General features: G+C 39.7%; 1 protein-coding gene across 1 annotated transcript; it reads left to right on the plus strand.

Annotated features, from left to right (window-relative positions):
- Positions 1 to 1,804: 1,804 nt before the first annotated feature.
- pip5k1ba (phosphatidylinositol-4-phosphate 5-kinase, type I, beta a) lies at positions 1,805 to 19,570 on the plus strand. The gene is made up of 15 exons (XM_030065750.1): positions 1,805 to 1,921; positions 5,372 to 5,417; positions 5,544 to 5,606; positions 7,309 to 7,439; positions 7,653 to 7,770; positions 8,050 to 8,202; positions 10,439 to 10,735; positions 13,046 to 13,230; positions 13,726 to 13,806; positions 14,046 to 14,094; positions 14,181 to 14,265; positions 14,381 to 14,521; positions 15,009 to 15,114; positions 16,061 to 16,157; positions 18,390 to 19,570. The coding sequence occupies exons 3-15, from the start codon at positions 5,544 to 5,546 to the stop codon at positions 18,390 to 18,392; spliced, it is 1,509 nt and encodes a 502-aa protein (XP_029921610.1). The 5' UTR covers positions 1,805 to 1,921; positions 5,372 to 5,417; the 3' UTR covers positions 18,393 to 19,570.
- The last annotated feature ends 388 nt before the right edge of the window (positions 19,571 to 19,958 follow it).

Consider the following 19,958-nt stretch of genomic DNA (forward strand, 5'->3'; position numbering starts at 1 on the left):
GAGAGAGAGAGAGAGAGAGAGAGAGAGAGAGAGAGAGAGAGAGAGACAGAGAGACAGAGAGACAGAGAGACAGAGAGGATGAAGAAGAAAGAGAGCGAGAGGGAGAGAGAGAGAATCAGCATCAGCAGGCCCAGTATGTATAACACTCAGACAATGTATATTATTCACGTACAAATTAAATTGCGCAATAAAGATTTTACTTTAAAAATTCCACATCATTATTGAACTGATCCCTCTCTGAGGAAGTGAGATGATGCATCCATTGATTAAACATTTTGACTATCAAAATAAACCTCTTCTGCTCGGCTGTTCCCATGGGTGGGTTTGAGATTGGGAGATGTGGAGGAAATGATGCACAAGATATGTGGTGCACCCACTGAACAACCGCATCTTGAGTTTGGATGTTTTTTCTCAATGCTTCAGTGAATCGTTGCAACCAGTAGATACAGGAACTCCATGTGGTACAATACAGATTTTTTTTTTTTTTTTTTTTTTGTAAGCTACTAAAGGGAACATTCAACAGAAAATTGGATTTCTAGGGCTCTCAGTAAAGATTTAACATAAAAATGTCATCATTACTGAAGTTATTACTCAAGTGGTTCATTGATTAGCCTAAAGAAAAACACTTCAGGTACGCTGTAAGGTTTGAAAAAAAAAAAAAAAAAAAAAAAAAAAAAAGCATCAGCATTTACTGAAACTGTCTGAACCACAGATGGAGGGCAGAACGAGGACAACCTCCCCTCCTAATTAAATTTAGTTAAGTATCTGCCACATCACAAGCACAGAATCCTCAAAGTGATAACTGAGGATATGAAAATGACCCTATTCTCATATGAAAATCAAGTAGGTAACATTGAGATATTTTCTATAGTGAAAAAAAAAAATAAATAAAATAAAACTCAATACATACATAAATTACAATGCATTAATTACTGGCATCATTTTGAGCCCAACTAATAATGAGAATAAAGATAATAATAAAAAAAAAAAAAAAAAAAAAAAACTGCACAAAAGCTGCACAGATGCTATCTAGTGATAATAAACCTGCAGCTGAGACAGACAATCATTAGAAATAGTGGTGAGAAGAAGAAAAAAGGGTTTGTCTCCAATGTGGAACAAGATTTTTTTTCCATATGTCCAAAATATAAGCAAGTAAGTGCAGAGTTCCTTTCCAAATTCAATAAATAAAAGGCAAATTTTCTTGAGTGCACAAATGCTATGAACTAGTTTGAGCCACTACTGGAGAAGACATTTGTTCTGGTCAGCTTGCAGGGGAATTTGCAGCTGCACCTTCCTGCCACAATGCAAGATCAGCACCTCATGCTATCTACTGTGACGCCATACATTATCATGCACATTGTTACTTTGTTGTGCTTCTTGTATTTTAGGCCTTCTCCTTTTAATTAACTCACTGTGTTACAATAATAGAAATCATGTAGCCTAATGAGATTTGTTCACTGTACAACATAAAGTTTATCATATTAACTGTTCATGGGCCTTTTTACTTGGATTTTACTCCGGTGTGAGGCAGAGGCAACAGAGCAGCAGCAGGTTTGTACGAGAAGGCTGACAGGCTTAAAAAAAAAAAAAAAAATAATAATAATCCATTGCAACAAATAAATAAATAAAGAAACAAACAACTCAAGGCGGGCAGCAACTCAAAGTGCAACTAAATATAGGACAGGGACCAAGGCAGCAGCCCACAGGTAGGCGGAGAGAGAGTGAGAGAGAGAGAGAGAGAGAGAGAGAGAGAGAGAGAGAGAGAGAGAGAGAGAGAGAGAGGAAGTGGTGAGGATGCTGAGCCGCAGTCCTCCTTGCTGCTGGCGCATTTTGCTAAAAGTCACCGCGCCGCCGAGAGAGTTTTCCATCACCGCGCGTCGCTCTTTGTCTACCTGGTGCTGACCTTCGGTGTCTGGCCAAGGTAAGCGTTTCTACTCTAACGAGCCTTATTTTTAACCTTGAACTTTATTCTCACTCTTGAATCCACCTGTGTGCGCTGGATTATAGTGCCACCTGCCGTCGCATCCTCTCACAAAGCCCCGAGCGCGGACACGTTTATTACCAGGGTTGTTTTTTTCGTATTCCTATGTGCCGGTTTATGTGTGTGTGTTTGCCGCTTAGGCTATTTGTAGACCTATGTGCTGAAGCCTCGTTCACTGTCAGTCTTTTTTTTTTTTTTTTTTTGACACGTACAGCTGCGCTTTGTGTGTCAGGAAGATGACTTGATGATTTCTACCACAAGAGGAAATCAACTCGACTTCCCTTAAGCGTCAGCGAAAGTATTATCTCTGTCAGTAATGAGGTGGAACGGGATGTCAGTGTTTACAGTCATGCAAATAAGCCTTAAGACTGTCAGGCTGTTGTGTATCAATCATTAACTACTCATAGTTCCTGTTTGAATTTAGTCTATTGTCAATACCAAAAGCGTAGTTTGTAAAATTGGTATTATCTGACATTGGCCTAAGGAGTAAAGTGTCCACACAGCAGGCGTGTTAACAGCTTGTTTGCAGTTTTCATGCAAACAAATGAATTATAAAAACATAATCTGCAGGTTTTAAACGATGCAACTTGCATACAATTAGGTGCAAAATGCAAATGAAAACTTCCACTGGTGCAAACTCACCCTTAACAACCCAAACCATGATGCAAGCCTAATTCTTGATTTTCATTGGATGGCTCCCCTGCAGGACTCCATAACAACCAACCTGCATGGAGCTGAAGCTGGATTTACAGTTGCACCATGGTTAAGCGTGCCTCACTGTATAGCATTTATATTGCAAATGCAAGAGCAAGTCACAGTGTAGCTGACAACATTATCGAGGTATTCAGAAAGACTAAGAATCAAAATGAGGGGCTGTTTCTCGAGCTTCCACTCAGGTATATTCGTTCTGGTTCTTCCCAGTACTGCAGCTACCTACACCACAATCCTGCATGCCACTTGTTCCAGCGTGAGGATTAAATTGCATCATTTTTTGCTCTCCTCTAAACACAAACCTCTCTGCTTTACTGCCATCTCAGCTATTTGGCCCTACAGAGGCATCAAACCTTCGAGCGTATGCAGGCTTTTGTTGGAGGCAAACACGACGCCGACACCGCCTGATATTTCATGGATTAGCTCTTCTGCTCTGGCTGAAGGTGTGTCAGTGAAATCACCTGATGTACAGTTGAGCTGGACTGAAAACCTGTAGGCTTTCACAGGTTGATCCTCTGTAAACAGTTGGGTTGTAGCAGAGCAGATGAAGCCTATTTGCATACAGGTTTTCCCCCAATTCTCAAAAGAGGCATCTAATTTTTAACATAAATATATGCCAAGAGAACATGACTGCTGTTCCCTGTGTACATGCATGTTTACTGTTGGGGGTGTAACCGTTCAGCCTTTTCATGGATCATTTGGTATCTTGTTTATTTTAAAAAATAGTCATGGTTTGATCTGTATCACATTTTTTAACTGCCTCAGAAGTCAAGTTCTTTCTTTTTAACTTAAACACAGAAAATGGGATTGGGCCAATGTTCTGGAAAGGTTGTGCACTGCAGCAGCAGAATCTCATTGCACGTAATTCATAGAGAGCTCATTTATTGGGCCTGATACTATTATTAATCAAAGGCATGGTTAGACGGTCTGCATTACGAATATCTTTGCTGTAAAGTTACGCTGTATGAAGAAAACCCCTCATGTGCAAGAGCTGTAATAATGATAAAAACTAAGAAAAACCCAGTCCACCACATACATATGGTGCACTGAACCTTAGAGTGCAAGAGTTTTCAGTTTCGGTACAAAATCATAATACCCCTCTTTATTACGGGTGGCCCTGGTGGGAACTGAACCTCTAATCCATGGCCTGCACAGCGACACACAACTGCAACTTTCACATACGCACTTCACCACTCTCGCATTTGATCTTTTATTCTTACTCAGCAGTCCGACTCGCCAAGAACTTGTTTTGCGTCATTGTTTTGATCGGGAAGCCGTCCACCTAATCTCTTTACCCCAGCAGAAGGCGAACTAATGCACTTGGGACCGTTAAACCGAGCACGTTTTTGACCACGTTGTGCTGCAGCCCGACTGTTATGTCATATGCAGAGCAGAGCACAGAAATCCTGAGGTGAACTCCGGAAACAGACTGTATAATTAACCCCAATTAGTATACTAACCTATTAACTGTTATGAAAAGAAATCATAAACATATTGGACTCTGGCTTTTGGTCCCCTAGGCCTCCACTCAGCAACTCTGCAAGAGAGATCATTGAGAGAGAAGAAACTTTTCTTGTCTCAAGCCTTCTCTCTTATGAAACAGTTTTCTTCCTGGAGTTGCTGGGTTGTCAGACCAAACCACCACATCCTGAAACAAGTTCAACCAGCAGCCGTATGGAATCAAAATTATTTAAATCAGTACATTAAATGCACAGGAATTTGTCTTGATGATATTGCGACACACTGACTACTAAAAAGTTTACAGTACATATTCCTATATTCCACTGTAAGTTGGTGGTAGTACACAGCAGTGCATAGCACACGGACAGCTTTCCCACCCAGAATGAACATTTGCAGGGCAGGACAGTGATAACTTTATAGGTTTATGTAAATATATATATTTTTTATTAGAAGTGTAAACTACATTTTTCATACACTCATGTGGAAGGAGTGTACATTTAACCAGCTCAGCTGCATGTCATTACAAAGTAACCCAAGTGAACATTTTTCCACTTAATTTGTTTCATCACTCGTTAATAAGGTCACAATAATTTTTGACAGCACAGGTACCTTAACAAAGTATTCATTTATTTTGTGTTCTCACTACTAATACTGTTTGTGCTGCCATTTCCAAGTTCAACAAGCACTATTGTTCCAGATAAGTAACTGGTTTCAGCTTGGCATAGCCCAATAGACATGTGTACACATCAACATAACATTAACACTATGCAGTGATCAGGTGAATATTACAAGTACAATGCGGATGTCAGATGATTAATTGTGCCGGGATGAATACAGTACATAAGTGAGAAAGCATTTCTCCCTGTGGAATGTTCTAAAAGGGGGGAGATTTGGTATGTAATAGTTTTCCAATCCGTCTTAGTTGGGATCAAGGGTTGGAGCAAGGCATCCTGTTGGAGGAGTTTGAGTTAAAGACCCACACAGCCACCAAAGGGTCCCAGAGCACAGAGGTGCCCCGGCCTGAAAGGTACAGAGGAAATGTAAACTAGACGAACAAACTGTTAAACCTTTCTGGAGAATTAAGAGTGGAAGGGATTGTGTTACTCTCTGCTTGTGTGGATGAGATGCTGATACACCTCGAGCTATTTACTTCTCACCCACTCAGATGTGCTTTCCATTGTTCCTTCACTGCCTAACTTCTCTCCATCTTCTCTGTAGGACGCTGCGTGACTGGGATATGCGGTTTCAGTAGAATCGAGTCAAGGTAAACAACTGCATTTTTAATTCATCGTTGAGGGAAAAGGAACTCAGCCAGCACTTCATCTACAGGCCACAGTCAGAGGAACAACATCTACCACTTCCTTTAATTCAATTCTCTCTGTCCAAAAAGATGTCAACCACAACTATGGACAGTGCAGGAGGGGGAACCAAAACCTCAAAAGACTACAAAAAGGTAAGCCGTCATTCAACCAGCCACCATCAGAAAAATCATTTCAGTTTTATTTATTTATTTATTGCTCTATAAAAGATGTACAATAGCAAGATCTTCCCCATTTGGGAATAAAAGGTACATGTACTATTAGAAAAGGCTTGCTGATGTCAAGATGAAGATTTATTGAAATTTATTCAAGCATAAGACTAAATAAATTGCTTTGGGATAATGGGATAATAATAAAAGGCTGATAATGGGATACTGACAACCCTCCATTTGTACATCAGTGGTCAAACTGGACGTAATGGTTATTATACTGCAATACAATGGGACTTTTACCTGCTTTTCCTTCCCTCAGCTCTTTTACCAAAATTCAGATGGAAAAAAAATGTAGACGGAAGGAGGAAAAGGAAGAAAAGGCTTTTGTTTTCTCACTGAGTTCCATGTATTTTTTATATTATTCTGTGAGGTTTAAAAAGGTTTCAAGGGTGCAACGGACATGGGAGTCCTTCACTGGAGAAATGATTCCACAAAATTTAGGCTGGAGGAGGAAAAAGAGACCTAAACTGCAGCTGCACGTTTCTTGTTTCCCGGCTGCGTTATGTAACGGTGGTATCTGGTGATGGAGGAGGCAGAGAGCTGGTGAACGACGCGATTAGCTGGATCAGCCTCAGCGTCGGGCTTACACAGAGATTTGACTGCAGTGCAGTTTAACTGAGGAGAAATCCTGGACTTGACCAGATCAGTCCAGTTTGATCATCAGAGGATTTTATTTTTTATTAATTTTTCTGAAAAATTAGGAATGATTAAAAAAATTATATATTAATCACTGCAGCGTCTAGTTAATGAAAATGGCATGTCTAGTATAAAATTACTACATCAGTGGTACCAAAGTACTTACTGTAATTTGCTTAATTTTGTTATTGCTTTTTTTTTTTTTTTTATAATGATTTCTGTTAACTTCTTTTGCTGTTAAAAGTAACTTCATTTTCATCGCCAAACTGCACAGTGTGATTCAAAAATACCAGTAGAAGAGATATCTTCACTAAAGTTGCCAGTTTTTGCACCTTCTAGTGTCGCCTTCTAATTCTCACCATGGTTTCTCTGTCCCAGAAAAAAAAAAAAAAAAAAAAAAGGCAGTCTGTTACACTGCAAACTGTGTTAAAACTATACAGGCTCACATTTTCAGCAGTCACAAAATTGCTGTGGCACTGAAAATAACTTCAGCAAGAGAAAGTGTTGTCAGTATTATATTTTGCACATTAATACAATTTTGTTGCATAATGTTAACAGCGAGAAATCAACCGTGCATTGAAACGAGCTTGGTTTGGTCCATAGTAATGATGTGGCACTGTGGATCCAGAAGCCGTGGTTGTGGTTTTGTGTTTCCAGACTTACCAAAACCAGAGAACCAGAGGTCTCTTGATTAATTACACAGTAATGCCAGCTATCACGTCTGCATCAGAAAATGCTGGATCATGAGTGTCTCTTTCTGTAAAAAAATGTTTAACTCCAAAACTATAGAGGATTTTAAAAAGTTGCCTGAATTCTCTTATTCAGTGTTTCAAAATTAAAGAACTGTCTATCCTCAGAAATGTCAGAATTCAGTGTTCAGCAGTCTTAAGACAGCTGATAGTTTGAATGTTTTACTTTAATGAGAGTTGGTTTCTCTTTCGTCAGAGGTCATATCAGAGCTTATTTGTTTTGCTGTTTGTGGTTGCAGCCCACAGCGGCTGCACTGAAAGGTGCCATCCAGCTGGGCATTGGCTATGCCGTGGGCAACCTCAGCTCCAAACCAGACAGAGACGTTCTCATGCAGGACTTCTCTGTGGTGGAGAGTGTCTTCCTACCCAGGTACCTGCTGGTTTACACACATTTCTGCTTTTGGCTTTCATTTAATGCACATATTCAGAGTGATTTTCATGGTAAATGGCTATATTTTTAACAGATATTGTTTTGCCAGCAGTCACTAAACAGTCGTGCAAAGGTAACCATTTTTCTCATTGTACGTTGCTGTTTCTCTTCTGTTCAAATTTTTTTTTGTTGTTGTTTTGCTTTGGTCTCCAGTGAGGGAAGCAACCTGACTCCAGCGCACCATTTCCCAGATTTCCGCCTGAAAACCTACGCACCTCTGGCCTTTCGCTACTTCAGGGAGCTGTTTGGCATCAAACCGGACGACTATCTGGTCAGTGTTGGGGCGCATCTCGCAAGGACAGTACTGACACATACGGGGGCGCCCTGGTGGTTGTCTACTATTATTTCTGCCAAATAAAGCAGAAAAAAGGAGTTAAATAAATAATATAGTGACATGCACATACATAAATACGCACACTGTGACTAATAATGAGATTACACAATCAAAAATGCCTGTCATTGTGAATCAGCACCATCTGATGAGAATTTCAGTTGATTTTGTTGCAAAACGTTGTTCCATGAAGCCTGTTTTCCGCTGTTTGACTTGCAGTACTCCATCTGCAATGAGCCTTTGATCGAGTTGTCCAACCCCGGCGCCAGCAGCTCCTGGTTCTACCTTACCAGCGACGACGAGTTCATCATCAAGACCGTGCAGCACAAAGAGGCCGAGTTCCTGCAGAAACTGCTTCCTGGTTACTACATGGTGAGCCTCTCCCTCCAGTGCAAACACAATGCTGTTGACCTTTCATCAGTACCAGTACATCCGCTTGTCAATAGCAGCTGCAGACATACATGCAACTCGGAGATATTGTGTGTATGTACATCGCTGCTGACAGATGAAAACCTTGTATGTTAAAAACTGTCAGTTTATCAGGAATGAAGAAAGACGGGCTTCCTTCTAGGCTGATAACAAGTGTATTTTTTAGATTAGGGCCCCGTGAAATGGACTCTTACTCTCTTGACTTGATGTATTTCCTGTTGAAACAGGATGGTTGGGCAGGACATGGTGCAGGGAAGGTTCATTCACAAGTGCAAACCAACAGGACAAACCAAACCCTAAGCCTAACCCAATAAGATATTTGGTGGATGGGGGTTGAGAGAGGATGTTTAAAGATTTGTGGAGGTTTTATTGGTTGAAATTTGAATGTACACCCACTAGTGCAGGATGATGTCACACTTTACAATACTGTTTTACAGAAAGTAGAAGTCATGTCAGGTCATTTCATAGGAACTTAAAGTGACTAAAAAACTTCCGCAACTCATAAACAGTTTGCTCGTCTGTACATTTTGAAAGAAAGTCACCAGCACTGGAGCTACAGGGATTTCATCTGGTACTAAGCCTCTATCTCAAGCCTCAGCCAGAAATATGAGCAGGGTGCCAGTGGTGGTGTCATTTTCTAATGTGTTCTGCAGCTGCAGATCGCTTAATATGATGTGCAATTTGAGTCACATCGGGGAAATTGTGAAGAGATACAGTCATGAAAGTCAGAGCACAAGTTGCCACTGTTTATTAAACATATACAGGCCTGCATGGCTGGCAAAATCCAGCAGGCATGAAAAAATGGTGACGTTAAATTGACTAATTCGGGATTAATGCCCCGGATCTGTGTGCCTTGGCAGCACAGTGGCAGCTGAGCTAAACTGAAAGTGATGCAACAGTACAAGCTTATGGTCTTTATCACTTTGGCTTGCAATAGCTAATGCACTGTAAAGCTTTTTGAAAAAAAAAAAATAAAAAATAAATATTAAAAAAAACGTGAAATTGTTAGCTCAAAATTCTTAATTAAATTTTTTAAAATTCAGGACTTAAATGTAAATAAAAGAGGTTTGACTCACAAGTTTAACTCCGTGGTAAGAAGCCAAATTAATAACTATAATTAATCTATGACTTTAATGACTTTTATGACTTTACTTTGCCCCAGAATGATTTTTAGGTTCGCTCTGCTCACATTGTTGGGCTGAATATTGAAACTTTAAAGCATAATATCCATATCAGCTTCAACTATATTGACTAGGGCATGGTATTGTTATCACGATACACTGCAATACTCAACAGAGCTGACTGAAAATGTGTTTTAAATACAGCTTCTGGCATAAAAGCCAGGTAGAATAATAATATATGCAACATATTATATGATAAATAAGGTGACAAGCTGACTCGAAACAATTTAATTCAAAGTTACCATTCCAGTTCACTAAAACAGAATTAGCACCAGGCACAGTTCACAGTTCACTTTGTAGATGTCGTGGCGTCTTATGGAAATGAGGTTAGATATTGATACAAGGGGCTTGAGCATGTGCTGTTTTTATTCTGCTATGAAAGATAAATGAAATTCCCTTTATTATTTCTTTCCAAAAATATTTAAACACAAACCCTCATCTAAAGAACAAATATATGCATTGAAATGCTCTATAGTTGTTGTTGTTTTTTTTTTTTGCTTTTTGATGGCTAATTTCAAAGTATTTGTTTTTTTTTTATGTTTCAAAGGTTTTAATAATTTATTATTTTTCTTTTCAGTTTTATGTTTTTATTTCCTTTGTTGTTATTTTACTTTTGTTCTGTAAATAAAAATATTTTTATTTATTTTAATTTTAAAAGACACATTTTTAAGAGCCTGTGCTATGGATATTGTATTTCATTTTCGTATTTTCGTATTTCAAAATTACTTTAATTTATTTATTTCTTCATTTTATGTTTTGCACAGAAAGCATTTGCGTGCCTGTGACCCACCAGTGGAAAATCACTGGGCAAGAGAAAAAATGCAGCTTTGCAAAAACTAATATTGTAATACTCAGCTGTATTGATTTTTTTTTGCACAACTCTAATGTTGATAGTATTTATTCTTTTACATGAAACGTTCAAAAGCAAAATCATTAGCTATATTTTGTTTCCCATCAATCATATCTGTTTTTTTTTCTGCTAATTCTTATTATTTCAGAACCTGAACCAGAACCCAAGAACATTGCTGCCCAAGTTTTACGGCCTTTACTGCATCCAGTGCAGCGGCGTCAACATCCGCGTGGTGGTGATGAACAACGTGCTGCCGCGCGCCATGAAGATGCACTACAAGTACGACCTGAAGGGATCCACCTACAAGCGCCGCGCCTCACGCAAAGAGCGCGCCAAGTCCTCGCCCACGTTCAAAGACCTGGACTTCCAGGAGATGCACGACGGCCTGCACTTTGATGCCGACACCTACAACGCCCTGATGAAGACCCTGCAGAGAGACTGTCGGGTACGTTCATGTCGGAGATAGATAAAGTGCAGTTTTTCTTTGTTTTGCATGATGTTAGCAGATATTTCAGACATTTGTCTTTGCCAGGGAGCATCATTATTTCTCTGTCAGCAACAAATTTCTGATCAAAATTGGAATGGCCAAAATGATCCAATCCGGTATCACAGGGTGTCTATAAAACATGTTTAAACAAATCTGCAGGTGCAACTGGGCAATATGAATGAAACTACATATGATTTGAAATTTTGGATACTGTGATATTGTGATATAGCATAATTGTTGTCTTTTCCTTGTTTGAAAGACAGCATTAAAGCAAAATGACGCACATGTCTGAACTTGTTAGTCCAAAATACCCTGGTCATCATATCCACATCATGCGTAAATACCCCGTGAAAGCACCAATAATCATCTTTAATATTTTGGCACAATATCTATATAAAAATCCGCGTCACCTCGCCTGCACTGTGGTTTTTATTTGTGAAAGCATGCTGTATTTTAGACCACCGTGGCATAATGTCAAAATAGCAACCCATTAAGTTATTTGGAATAAAACTACTCAGGCATCACATTAGGCTTTAATCTGTCTTTTTGACGCAGCCTGGATTCTGGATCCTGGATTCACCAGCAGAACTGGATTCTGCTGGTGAACCCTGCACACCTCTGCCCTCTAATAAAATTATGTAAGCATGACAGCCCTTCTCCATCAGCCGAGCCCCCTTCCCTCCGTCCCGCTCGTGACCTCGTTAGTGCCTGCCTGTTATTTGATTAGTGGGAAATAACAGTGGCCTCCTCATCCAGGATTACCTCCAGCAGAGCAGAGCACCTGACTCATATTACCCGGCTTATGAACTGGACCCAGAAGCAGAAAATAGCCGATCTGGGCGTAATGTGCTGTTATCGGGCCGTGGCATGCCCTCGGTTTGAGTATTAGGTAACTCAGTGGGATGGAAAGGCTTTTTTGTTTACAGGAGTTGCTACATGACATCAGCATTTAGTCAGGGGGGGATTGAGGCTGATGTTGTACTGTATGCTTAATTTGCAGATCCAGATTTAGCCCATTTTACTGCCACCTGAGGTCACCTGTGAGCTTGTTTTAGACATGTTTACTATTTATGAATATTTTCACCATTCACATGTCACATCCATTTAAGCCGATACCCAGTTATAATATTGATCATGGTGTCAGGTTACACAGTGCCAACTGGCAGTGTTATCATGGTTACAGATGATTTTTGACTTGGTGGGATTAATGTGGGATCGGTAGTCTAAGCCGCCAGCCACTTAGCTTTCAAGCCTTTCAAGTTGCAATGGCTGAAAGTCTAATGATGCAGTCCAAGGAGTCATTTTACGAGGTTGGCGAACTTTTTGCTGGTACACTAACAAAGCTAGCACAGGAGCAATGCCGACCACAGTACCTTCTTTGTTGTAGTCTCTAGTCCATCACAGTATCAATTCCATGTTGCTGCCCATTTTCTTTTAACCCCCTAAACTTCCCACAGCAGTTTTTTGCATGCATTACTAATGTGCTATTTTCTCCTATTCTTAAATGGTGTATTTGTGCAGACTGGGGCCTAAACAGTCTCGGAGTTGCATAAATTGGGTTTGACTGGAAAGCTGAGACTCTTGTGGATTCAGTGTGTCCACTTTTATTCATGTGTGATGATGTTAGCCCCCATAGGAGCCATTTGTTGTGATATTATTTTTTGAAACTTGACGTCACTGTATAAAATGACCCATTGTGACCTCTAGGATAATAAGAGACCTTTTATTGTCAGTGTCTGAGCAATTTCCAGAACAGATTGCCCACCATCCAATTGCCGAAAAATGCAATTCTTCCAGAAATCTCCAAATGCCGAAAGTTTTTGACACGAAATCACAGCATGAATTGTTCTGTGGTGTTCCCCAACGTCTTGGTGTCCTAATGTAGTATTTTGGAGGTATTTTGGCCATTTTTATGAATTTCTCAAGTAGTCAAAAATGGTTAAATTTTGCACCAAAATCTGTATAACAAATGGTATCAACCCACAAATTGCTGCTCCCATGATAATGTTCTAGCCCTTATTCAATTTAAGTAAAAAAAAACAAAACAAAACACAGTGTTTATCACAACTTTATGGCTGTAATAACTTGACGCACAGTGCTGAGCAGCATCTCAAATCAATCTTCAGATTCCCAGCTTTCAGGTGATATTTATCACTTCTATTTGACATCTGCAGTTGACCTTTTATTTCCCCCTGAGGATCATGGTGATCGTGTAGTGACATATAAGACACTACACTGATTTAATTTGACTGTTTATGTCTCTGTCAGGTCCTGGAGAGCTTCAAGATCATGGACTACAGTCTCCTGCTGGGGATCCACGTGCTGGACCAGAAGAAGCTGGGCAGAGGATGTCGAGGTGACAGCAGAAGAGGAGGGAAAGTCCTCTACTCGACGGCCCTGGAGTCCATCCAGGGCAGCGTCAAGGACCCTGAACCAGTGGCTGATGATGACACGTGAGAAAACTTTTGCACACCGTTTCTTTCTCTTTTTGTTGACAGGGTAAACTCTTGTTGGCTTTGTAGGACCTGCAACAAGGAAAAATAAACACTGCAAAGAGCACATTCTTATGCTTTCTCAAAACATCAGCCTTAATGTTGTTTGAAAATGTTTCACAGTGGTGTTTTTACAACCAACAATGATGACTGTTAACACACCTTGGATGGTTTGTGGATGGTTTCCAAATGAATTCACAGTGTTTCAAAGTAAAATATTTTTAATACCCCTGAAAGTGCAGATGTGACAGCTTTAAGATGCAGATTGAAATGATTCTCGCATTTTGAAGTCTTTTTTTTCACAAAGCCTGTCTTTGTTTATCTCTCTTTCATCTTCTCTTGTCATGCATAATCCCGCTCGCTCATGTGCACATCTGTGTACACACTCACACACTGTACCGAGTAGACACTATTACTCGAAACTCTAAAACTGTACCTTTCTCATCTTTTTTTCAGAATGGGTGGGATCCCTGCCAAACACAAAGATGAGAAGTTGCTCATCTTTTTAGGAATAATTGATATCCTGCAGTCATACAGGTAAGATGTGTGGCATGGTTTTTGTTTTTGTTTTTTGTTTTAATTTTAGAGAACATGCAGGCATTTTTTTCTCCAGTGTGAATTGAAATGAGACATGTTTGCACTTCATCACATGGCCTGGAGCGTGGGGGCAGCCAGTCCCTTATCAATTAAGTGAATCATATGTGCACAAGTAATTAAAACAGTTCATGAGTGATGTGTACTATTCATGAATTTATGATGTTATGTTGTTTTCTCAGGTTCATCAAAAAGATGGAGCATTCCTGGAAAGCCCTCGTACATGACGGGGTATGTCACTGTGTGTGTAATGTGTGTGAGTGTGTGTATGTGTGTGTTAGTGAGTGATACCCATTGTGATCTCTCTTTTTTTTCAGGACACAGTGTCGGTTCACAGGCCATGTTTCTATGCAGACAGATTTCTGAAGTTCATGGGCTCGACTGTATTCAAAAAGATTCATCGTAAGTTGCCCCTAACGTAACTCCTGCATGAGGTGGGTAGTGCTAATGTGTCGTCAGATTTAGTGAGTTATTCTCTCTCTCTCTCTCTCTCTCTCTCTCCCTCTCTTTTGCTCAGCTTTGAGAGGAGCATCTTCAAAGAGGAAGAGGGGATCCCTGCATGTATTAAAGTCTTCCTCTCAGGAGTTCCTGTCCCCTCTGAAGGAGGAGCAGAAGGAGGAAAAGAAGACGCAGAGCATGGACAACCTGGATGCAAAATGTACGATTAAAGGGGGAAAAAAACTTATTTTAGGCATTTTGCAGATGCTGTTTCTCCAGAACAACTTCTAAATAGTGCAACAGTATATTTACCATTATGTGAAGATTAGCATCATGATGCACAAGAGATGTAGATATTTTCTATATGGTGAAATGGTGCAGCTATAAATGGCATCCTGGGTGTGAATATTTCACTCAGTGTAAGTGTGAATTGACGTCAGTGAAGCGTTTCAACCAACAGATACAGACCATGCATGTGCTGTTGTAATAAAGTATGAAAAAAAAAATATAACTTTGAAAACCAGAGTTCAAGGGGTTAATCGTTCAGGTTGTTCCTCTTGAGATAATGACTCATTTTTAAAGGCAGTTAGCTGGTGTTCAAGTCAGTTATCTGTAATGACGTCTGCAATATAAATTCAAAATGTTACTCCATCGTTTGCCACATGTTATGGTCTTTTGATTGACGCAGGATCTGCTTTTTACAACAGTGTTTAGTTCCTCCAAGCACCCAGACCTCGTCCCGAGATCTGCTGAGCTGAGTCACTCTGTGTCTTTTGAGTCCAGCAAAAAAGATGAAGCAGACCTTGGAAACAGGTAGCGTGTCTTCAGTCGTCAGATCAAACCCTTGTCAGTTTTTCTAACATTTTGAAATATAACTTTGCTTTTAACTCTCCTATTATGTTTGGGGTCAATTTGACCTCATTCAATTTTTAACGTCTCTAAATAAATGAGTAACATCATTTTTTTTTTTTTTTTGCTTCATATTTAATGACTTCTCCTAATGTAATGGGTACTACCAGGTAAACATGAAATTCACATGATGACATGTTTTCAATGTCCTGTACACACTTTGTAACGCATCGGTTATAAATAACAAAAATCTATACTTAGAAATAATTAAAACACTAAAAACTAATATTTCTTTCCAATTTTAGGTCAATCAGTGAGATTTTATGATTTTTCCATAGTTGCGTAATAGAAATACTGGATGTATAAGTGGGGGTGGGAGGGGGGTTATGTTTTATTTAAAGGGCTATTTAGGTTGTCAACAAAGAAACATAAAGTACATGACACACAAACTTAGGTAACAATTACAATTATAATAATTTTGTGGAGGTTTAAACTGCTGAGGTCAAATTGACCCCAAACATACAAGATGTTCGTAAATTTGAGCATAACAGGAGGGTTAAACTGAGGCTAAAGCATTTGAAGTTCCACCATAGGATCTGAATAAAACCTAAGGTCATAAAACCTATGAATGAACATATCAGTCTCCAATACAAGTAAAAACATGAAAATCATAAAACTGGATCTACAAGGTTTTGTTTGTAGCAATACATTGCTCTTGCTGACATTGCATTTGGAGGCATCATATATAATATTTGCTCCATATTCATTTGAATTTTTATCCTGGATCCTTTTTCTTTACAAACAATATTCTCAACTTAGGCAACTGCATTCCACAAACAAATTCTCATACATAGTTACAGTGTTGATTACCTTAATTGCTGCTAATTATGACTCGTATGCTCCTCCACAGTGAAGACCGGCGTGCCTCAAGTTCCACGATTGCTCTGGACGACACCCTGCCCCCCCTCAGCAGAAGCGGGTCAGACTCCGAACTGGACGTCTACTTGGTATGAATTACTTTATATAATCAGTATGGATAGCTTTCTCTCTTACATTGTCTAAAGTTAATAATCTGCTCAAAACTACTGCTCCGTTACTACTATATTTATTCATTTTGTAGTTTTTTAAATTATAATTATAGCTGCAGAAATCGCAACATTGCACACGTGCATGAGAATGTTGCTGTGTTTACACTATTGTATCGTATTTTTAGCGATTTTCAGCCTGCTTTTACGACTTTTTCTGATCTCGCTGAGGATTTAGTCAAGTGAAATTCGGATTATCGTCATCATGATATGTTATTGTTATCACACCAGCAACACGCTGCTTGAATTGGGCTCAGCATGTTTAGTGAGCCAGCTGTTTATTATGCATACGGTGCATCTTCTGATGTACCTTGGTAACTCGGTGTCACTGGATGTCTTGTACATTTTCAGCATCAGACAGTCTCGCCCAGGCGACCCAGCTGGAGTTGATAAGCGCTCGTCTTGTGTCTGAGTAGCAAGCGACGTCCGTAGATCGTTCCTCTTGTTGGTCAAGTATCTCGAGGCCTCTCTGCAAACCTTATGGTGGTTTTGATGGACTTTGTCTTGTGCTTGAGGTGCACGGGAGACTGACTGGTAGCCCTGCAGAGAGACCTGTATGTGAATCGTTCTGCATGCCACCGCTGTCTGTGGCCCTCATCCACTCATCCATGTTTTCGTTGGTCGTCTTCCTCTTGGTGGCTTTTGTTTCCCGATTCCCCCCCAATTCCAGTCATCAGTGAAAACATCCCCCACTTGTCTTTGTGTGTCAGAGAGCAGCACAGTGTCTGACCTATGTGTGGCCGCTGTGATGGTTTCTGGCTATTTGAACTGCTTTTAAAGGTCAGCCATCAGCTTGTCAGTCTTTTGATGTTCACGTCGTCTCCCATCTACCCCCATACATACACACACACACGCACATATACACACATTTAAAAAGAAACAGTGGCATGCTTTTCTGCGCTTGTGCCATGAACAGTAGGTGATGTTTCTGCAGATTTCACCACAGGGTTGCATCACCAACAAAAGCAACCCACTGTCCAGTTTGATAGGATCAGTTGGCATGCTTCATCATTCGTCAGCAGAGGCATATGGGACATTGCGATGACTCGGACGTAACCCTGCACAAGGAGGACAATGAATGAATCATGAACTTGGTACTCTGATGCTCGGCCTGCCAAACCTTTCACCGAGAGATTTAACGGTCCATTACCTGCTTACATCTTCCTGTCCACCTCCTTGCTGCTTGTTGTCTGTCCTCACTTATCCTTGCATGCAGCTTATTCTCGGATTGCTTGGTGTTGGCTGCTTTCAGGTCCCATTTGCCCCGGCAGCTACGCTGTGACTCAGCAATGACTCAGCCTTCTCAACTGCATCCCACTCCTTCTGCTTCCACACAGTTCTTACTTCTGTGTCAGCCGGAGAAACCGTAGGGCCCTTTTGCTGTGGCACTTCTCTTACATAACCACAAAATCCTCATTCATTCAGGCCTCTGACGCTGTTCTTCAAGCCCGTACTAAGCAATGCTACTAAGGCTTTGTGGTAAGCCTGCAGACATCGTGGTTAATCTAATCTCAAAGACTCTGACAGGACTCGTCAGGATTCATAAACTAGTAAGGGCCACGAGAAGGTAAATCTAGGCCACGCATTTATTTGATAACCTTCATTTGTCCTCTGACTTCAGCTATGACACTAATTCCTGACTAGCTGCCCTGATAGATGCCATGCCCTCCAGTTTGCAGCTAACACTAACTTCTACTGCAGTTTTTCTCTGTGTATTTCAAGCTATTTTTAACTGCTGACCCCCCAAATAATATAGTTCATATGCAACTATAAGGATGTTAGTTTTGCTGAGATAAAATACAGTAAAGCATGGTCAAAACACTAGTTTTTAGTTTTCTCCTTGGCTTAACAGCACATTCTTTTCTACTAATTCAAACAAGCATGACAATGTTTTTTTTTTTTTTTTTTTTTGCTAAAGTTATGAAGCAATGCGTGAGCTTCGGTCATTAAAAGAAATTAAGGTTATACATGAAGCATTTGTTGAATATCCACTGCACTGACCAAATACAAACTATAAAGTATAAGTGATACAGTACTGTCCTCATCCTTATAAAGAAATACATGAAGTCTTAGTACAAAATAGTTCCCATATCAATTATTTTCCACCTGTTGTGCTTAATGACAAAGAAAAAAATCCCTCTCTCTTTTTTCTAGTGAAGAAAAATGACCATGGGGTGCCCCTCCAGAGCAACTGCACACCTAGAAGATAAAGGCCTTTAACCTCCCAGCCATCAGCTTCACAACAAAACACGGCACTTATTCTGCTGCCGATGGACACTTTTGGCTACATATTCGGAAAGTGAAATCGCAGCAAGAATCAGGGTCGATTAACTCACCATGCACATTTGACTTGGTGACTTTGGTGCAGAGACATATGAACAAAAGTGTGCACGGTTACACATTTTAGACCTCGGGACATCACAGCAGTGTTAGTGCGAGACACACTGGTCGTGCCACTCTCCATCATGTATACATCGCTATGTGCATATTTTGCAGCATTGCATAATGTAGCTTTGAGTCAAGCAAAACATGGCAGTTTACATTGATTAGTAAATGCATCGTTCCTCTGCAGAAATCCCATCAAAAATAAATGGGGTTATAGGCTGTGTTTATGTAAGATAAGACCACTGTGCCAGCGGGTTAATACATAACACTATGGAGCTGCTTCTTGTCCTGTTGTTGTACACTTTGCTGCTAATTTAAGAACAGTGACGGTGGTCGGGAACATTTGTGCCTCAAATTTTAGTTCATCCAACCACTTTTCTTTGCTCTTGCTTTGAAGTGCATGTGTGCTGTTTGATTTTCTGATCTTCTGTGACATGTTCACATCTCTCAGAGGCTGGCTCTTTGAAAGACCGATTCTATTTACATGATTCAGTATGGAAGAAACGTTTTGTTTGTTTGTTTGTTTGTTTGTTTGTTTGCTGTTTTCAGATCGAACTATATTTATAGAGAACTGTTCCGGGATCTTTCCGGTTTCACAGGACTGAAGGAGGAGAAATGCCAGTTTATGCGCTGATGCATTCACATGTATTTGCACGTCGTGAAGTGTGATGCTGTTCTGTGACGATTCAGTTTTAGCCAAACTTATTGAAAGACATATTGCACCAGCTACTTCTATCTTCATTGGGATTTAATTAAAAAAAAAAAAAATCCTGTTTCAAACTATTATGATTCCTGATGAGTATAAATGACAATAATTTGTGTTGTTTTAAATGTCTTCCTTTTGTGTCCACATGAATTTCATAATCAGTGCTTTTACTGTATGTGAGGTGTATCACTGTATTATAGCAAAACTCTATTTGTAAAAATAAAATACTATTTTGTGTAGTTTACACATTTGGCATTCATTGTAATTCTTTTACTTCGTCACAAGGGGGCGCAGCATGGAAGGAGACTGGACTCATGTTTTCTGTCCTTTTTATGTACACAGTGCAGCTGGAGGAGAGAAATATATAGCAGAAAAATAAACACAACAAATAATAAATAAAGTGGACCAATACAAGGAATATAAGAAAAAAAAAAACATTTGAATAACCTGTAAGAGTAATAAAATATAAAAATATATATTTAGAATAGCCTATCTATAGAGCTTTCACCTTTAAAGTTTGGCATAGGCTAAATATATAATGAAATATATCAAATGCAATATATCTATAGAATAGATGTAGATCTCAGACAGATGTATAATCATAATGTCTGATTCATATTATAATTCCCATG

This window comes from Myripristis murdjan, chromosome 12, assembly GCF_902150065.1.
Source record: "Myripristis murdjan chromosome 12, fMyrMur1.1, whole genome shotgun sequence".
Taxonomy (NCBI): domain Eukaryota; kingdom Metazoa; phylum Chordata; class Actinopteri; order Holocentriformes; family Holocentridae; genus Myripristis; species Myripristis murdjan.

What these genes read in the sequence shown, in the direction of transcription:
- pip5k1ba (XM_030065750.1), top strand. Translation starts at nt 5,544, where the DNA reads ATGTCAACCACAACTATGGACAGTGCAGGAGGGGGAACCAAAACCTCA. An exon ending in GAGAGTGTCTTCCTACCCAG is followed by an intron (nt 7,440 to 7,652) that starts GTACCTGCTGGT and finishes TTTGGTCTCCAG; the next exon opens with TGAGGGAAGCAACCTGACTC. An exon ending in GGACAACCTGGATGCAAAAT is followed by an intron (nt 14,522 to 15,008) that starts GTACGATTAAAG and finishes TTTTTACAACAG; the next exon opens with TGTTTAGTTCCTCCAAGCAC.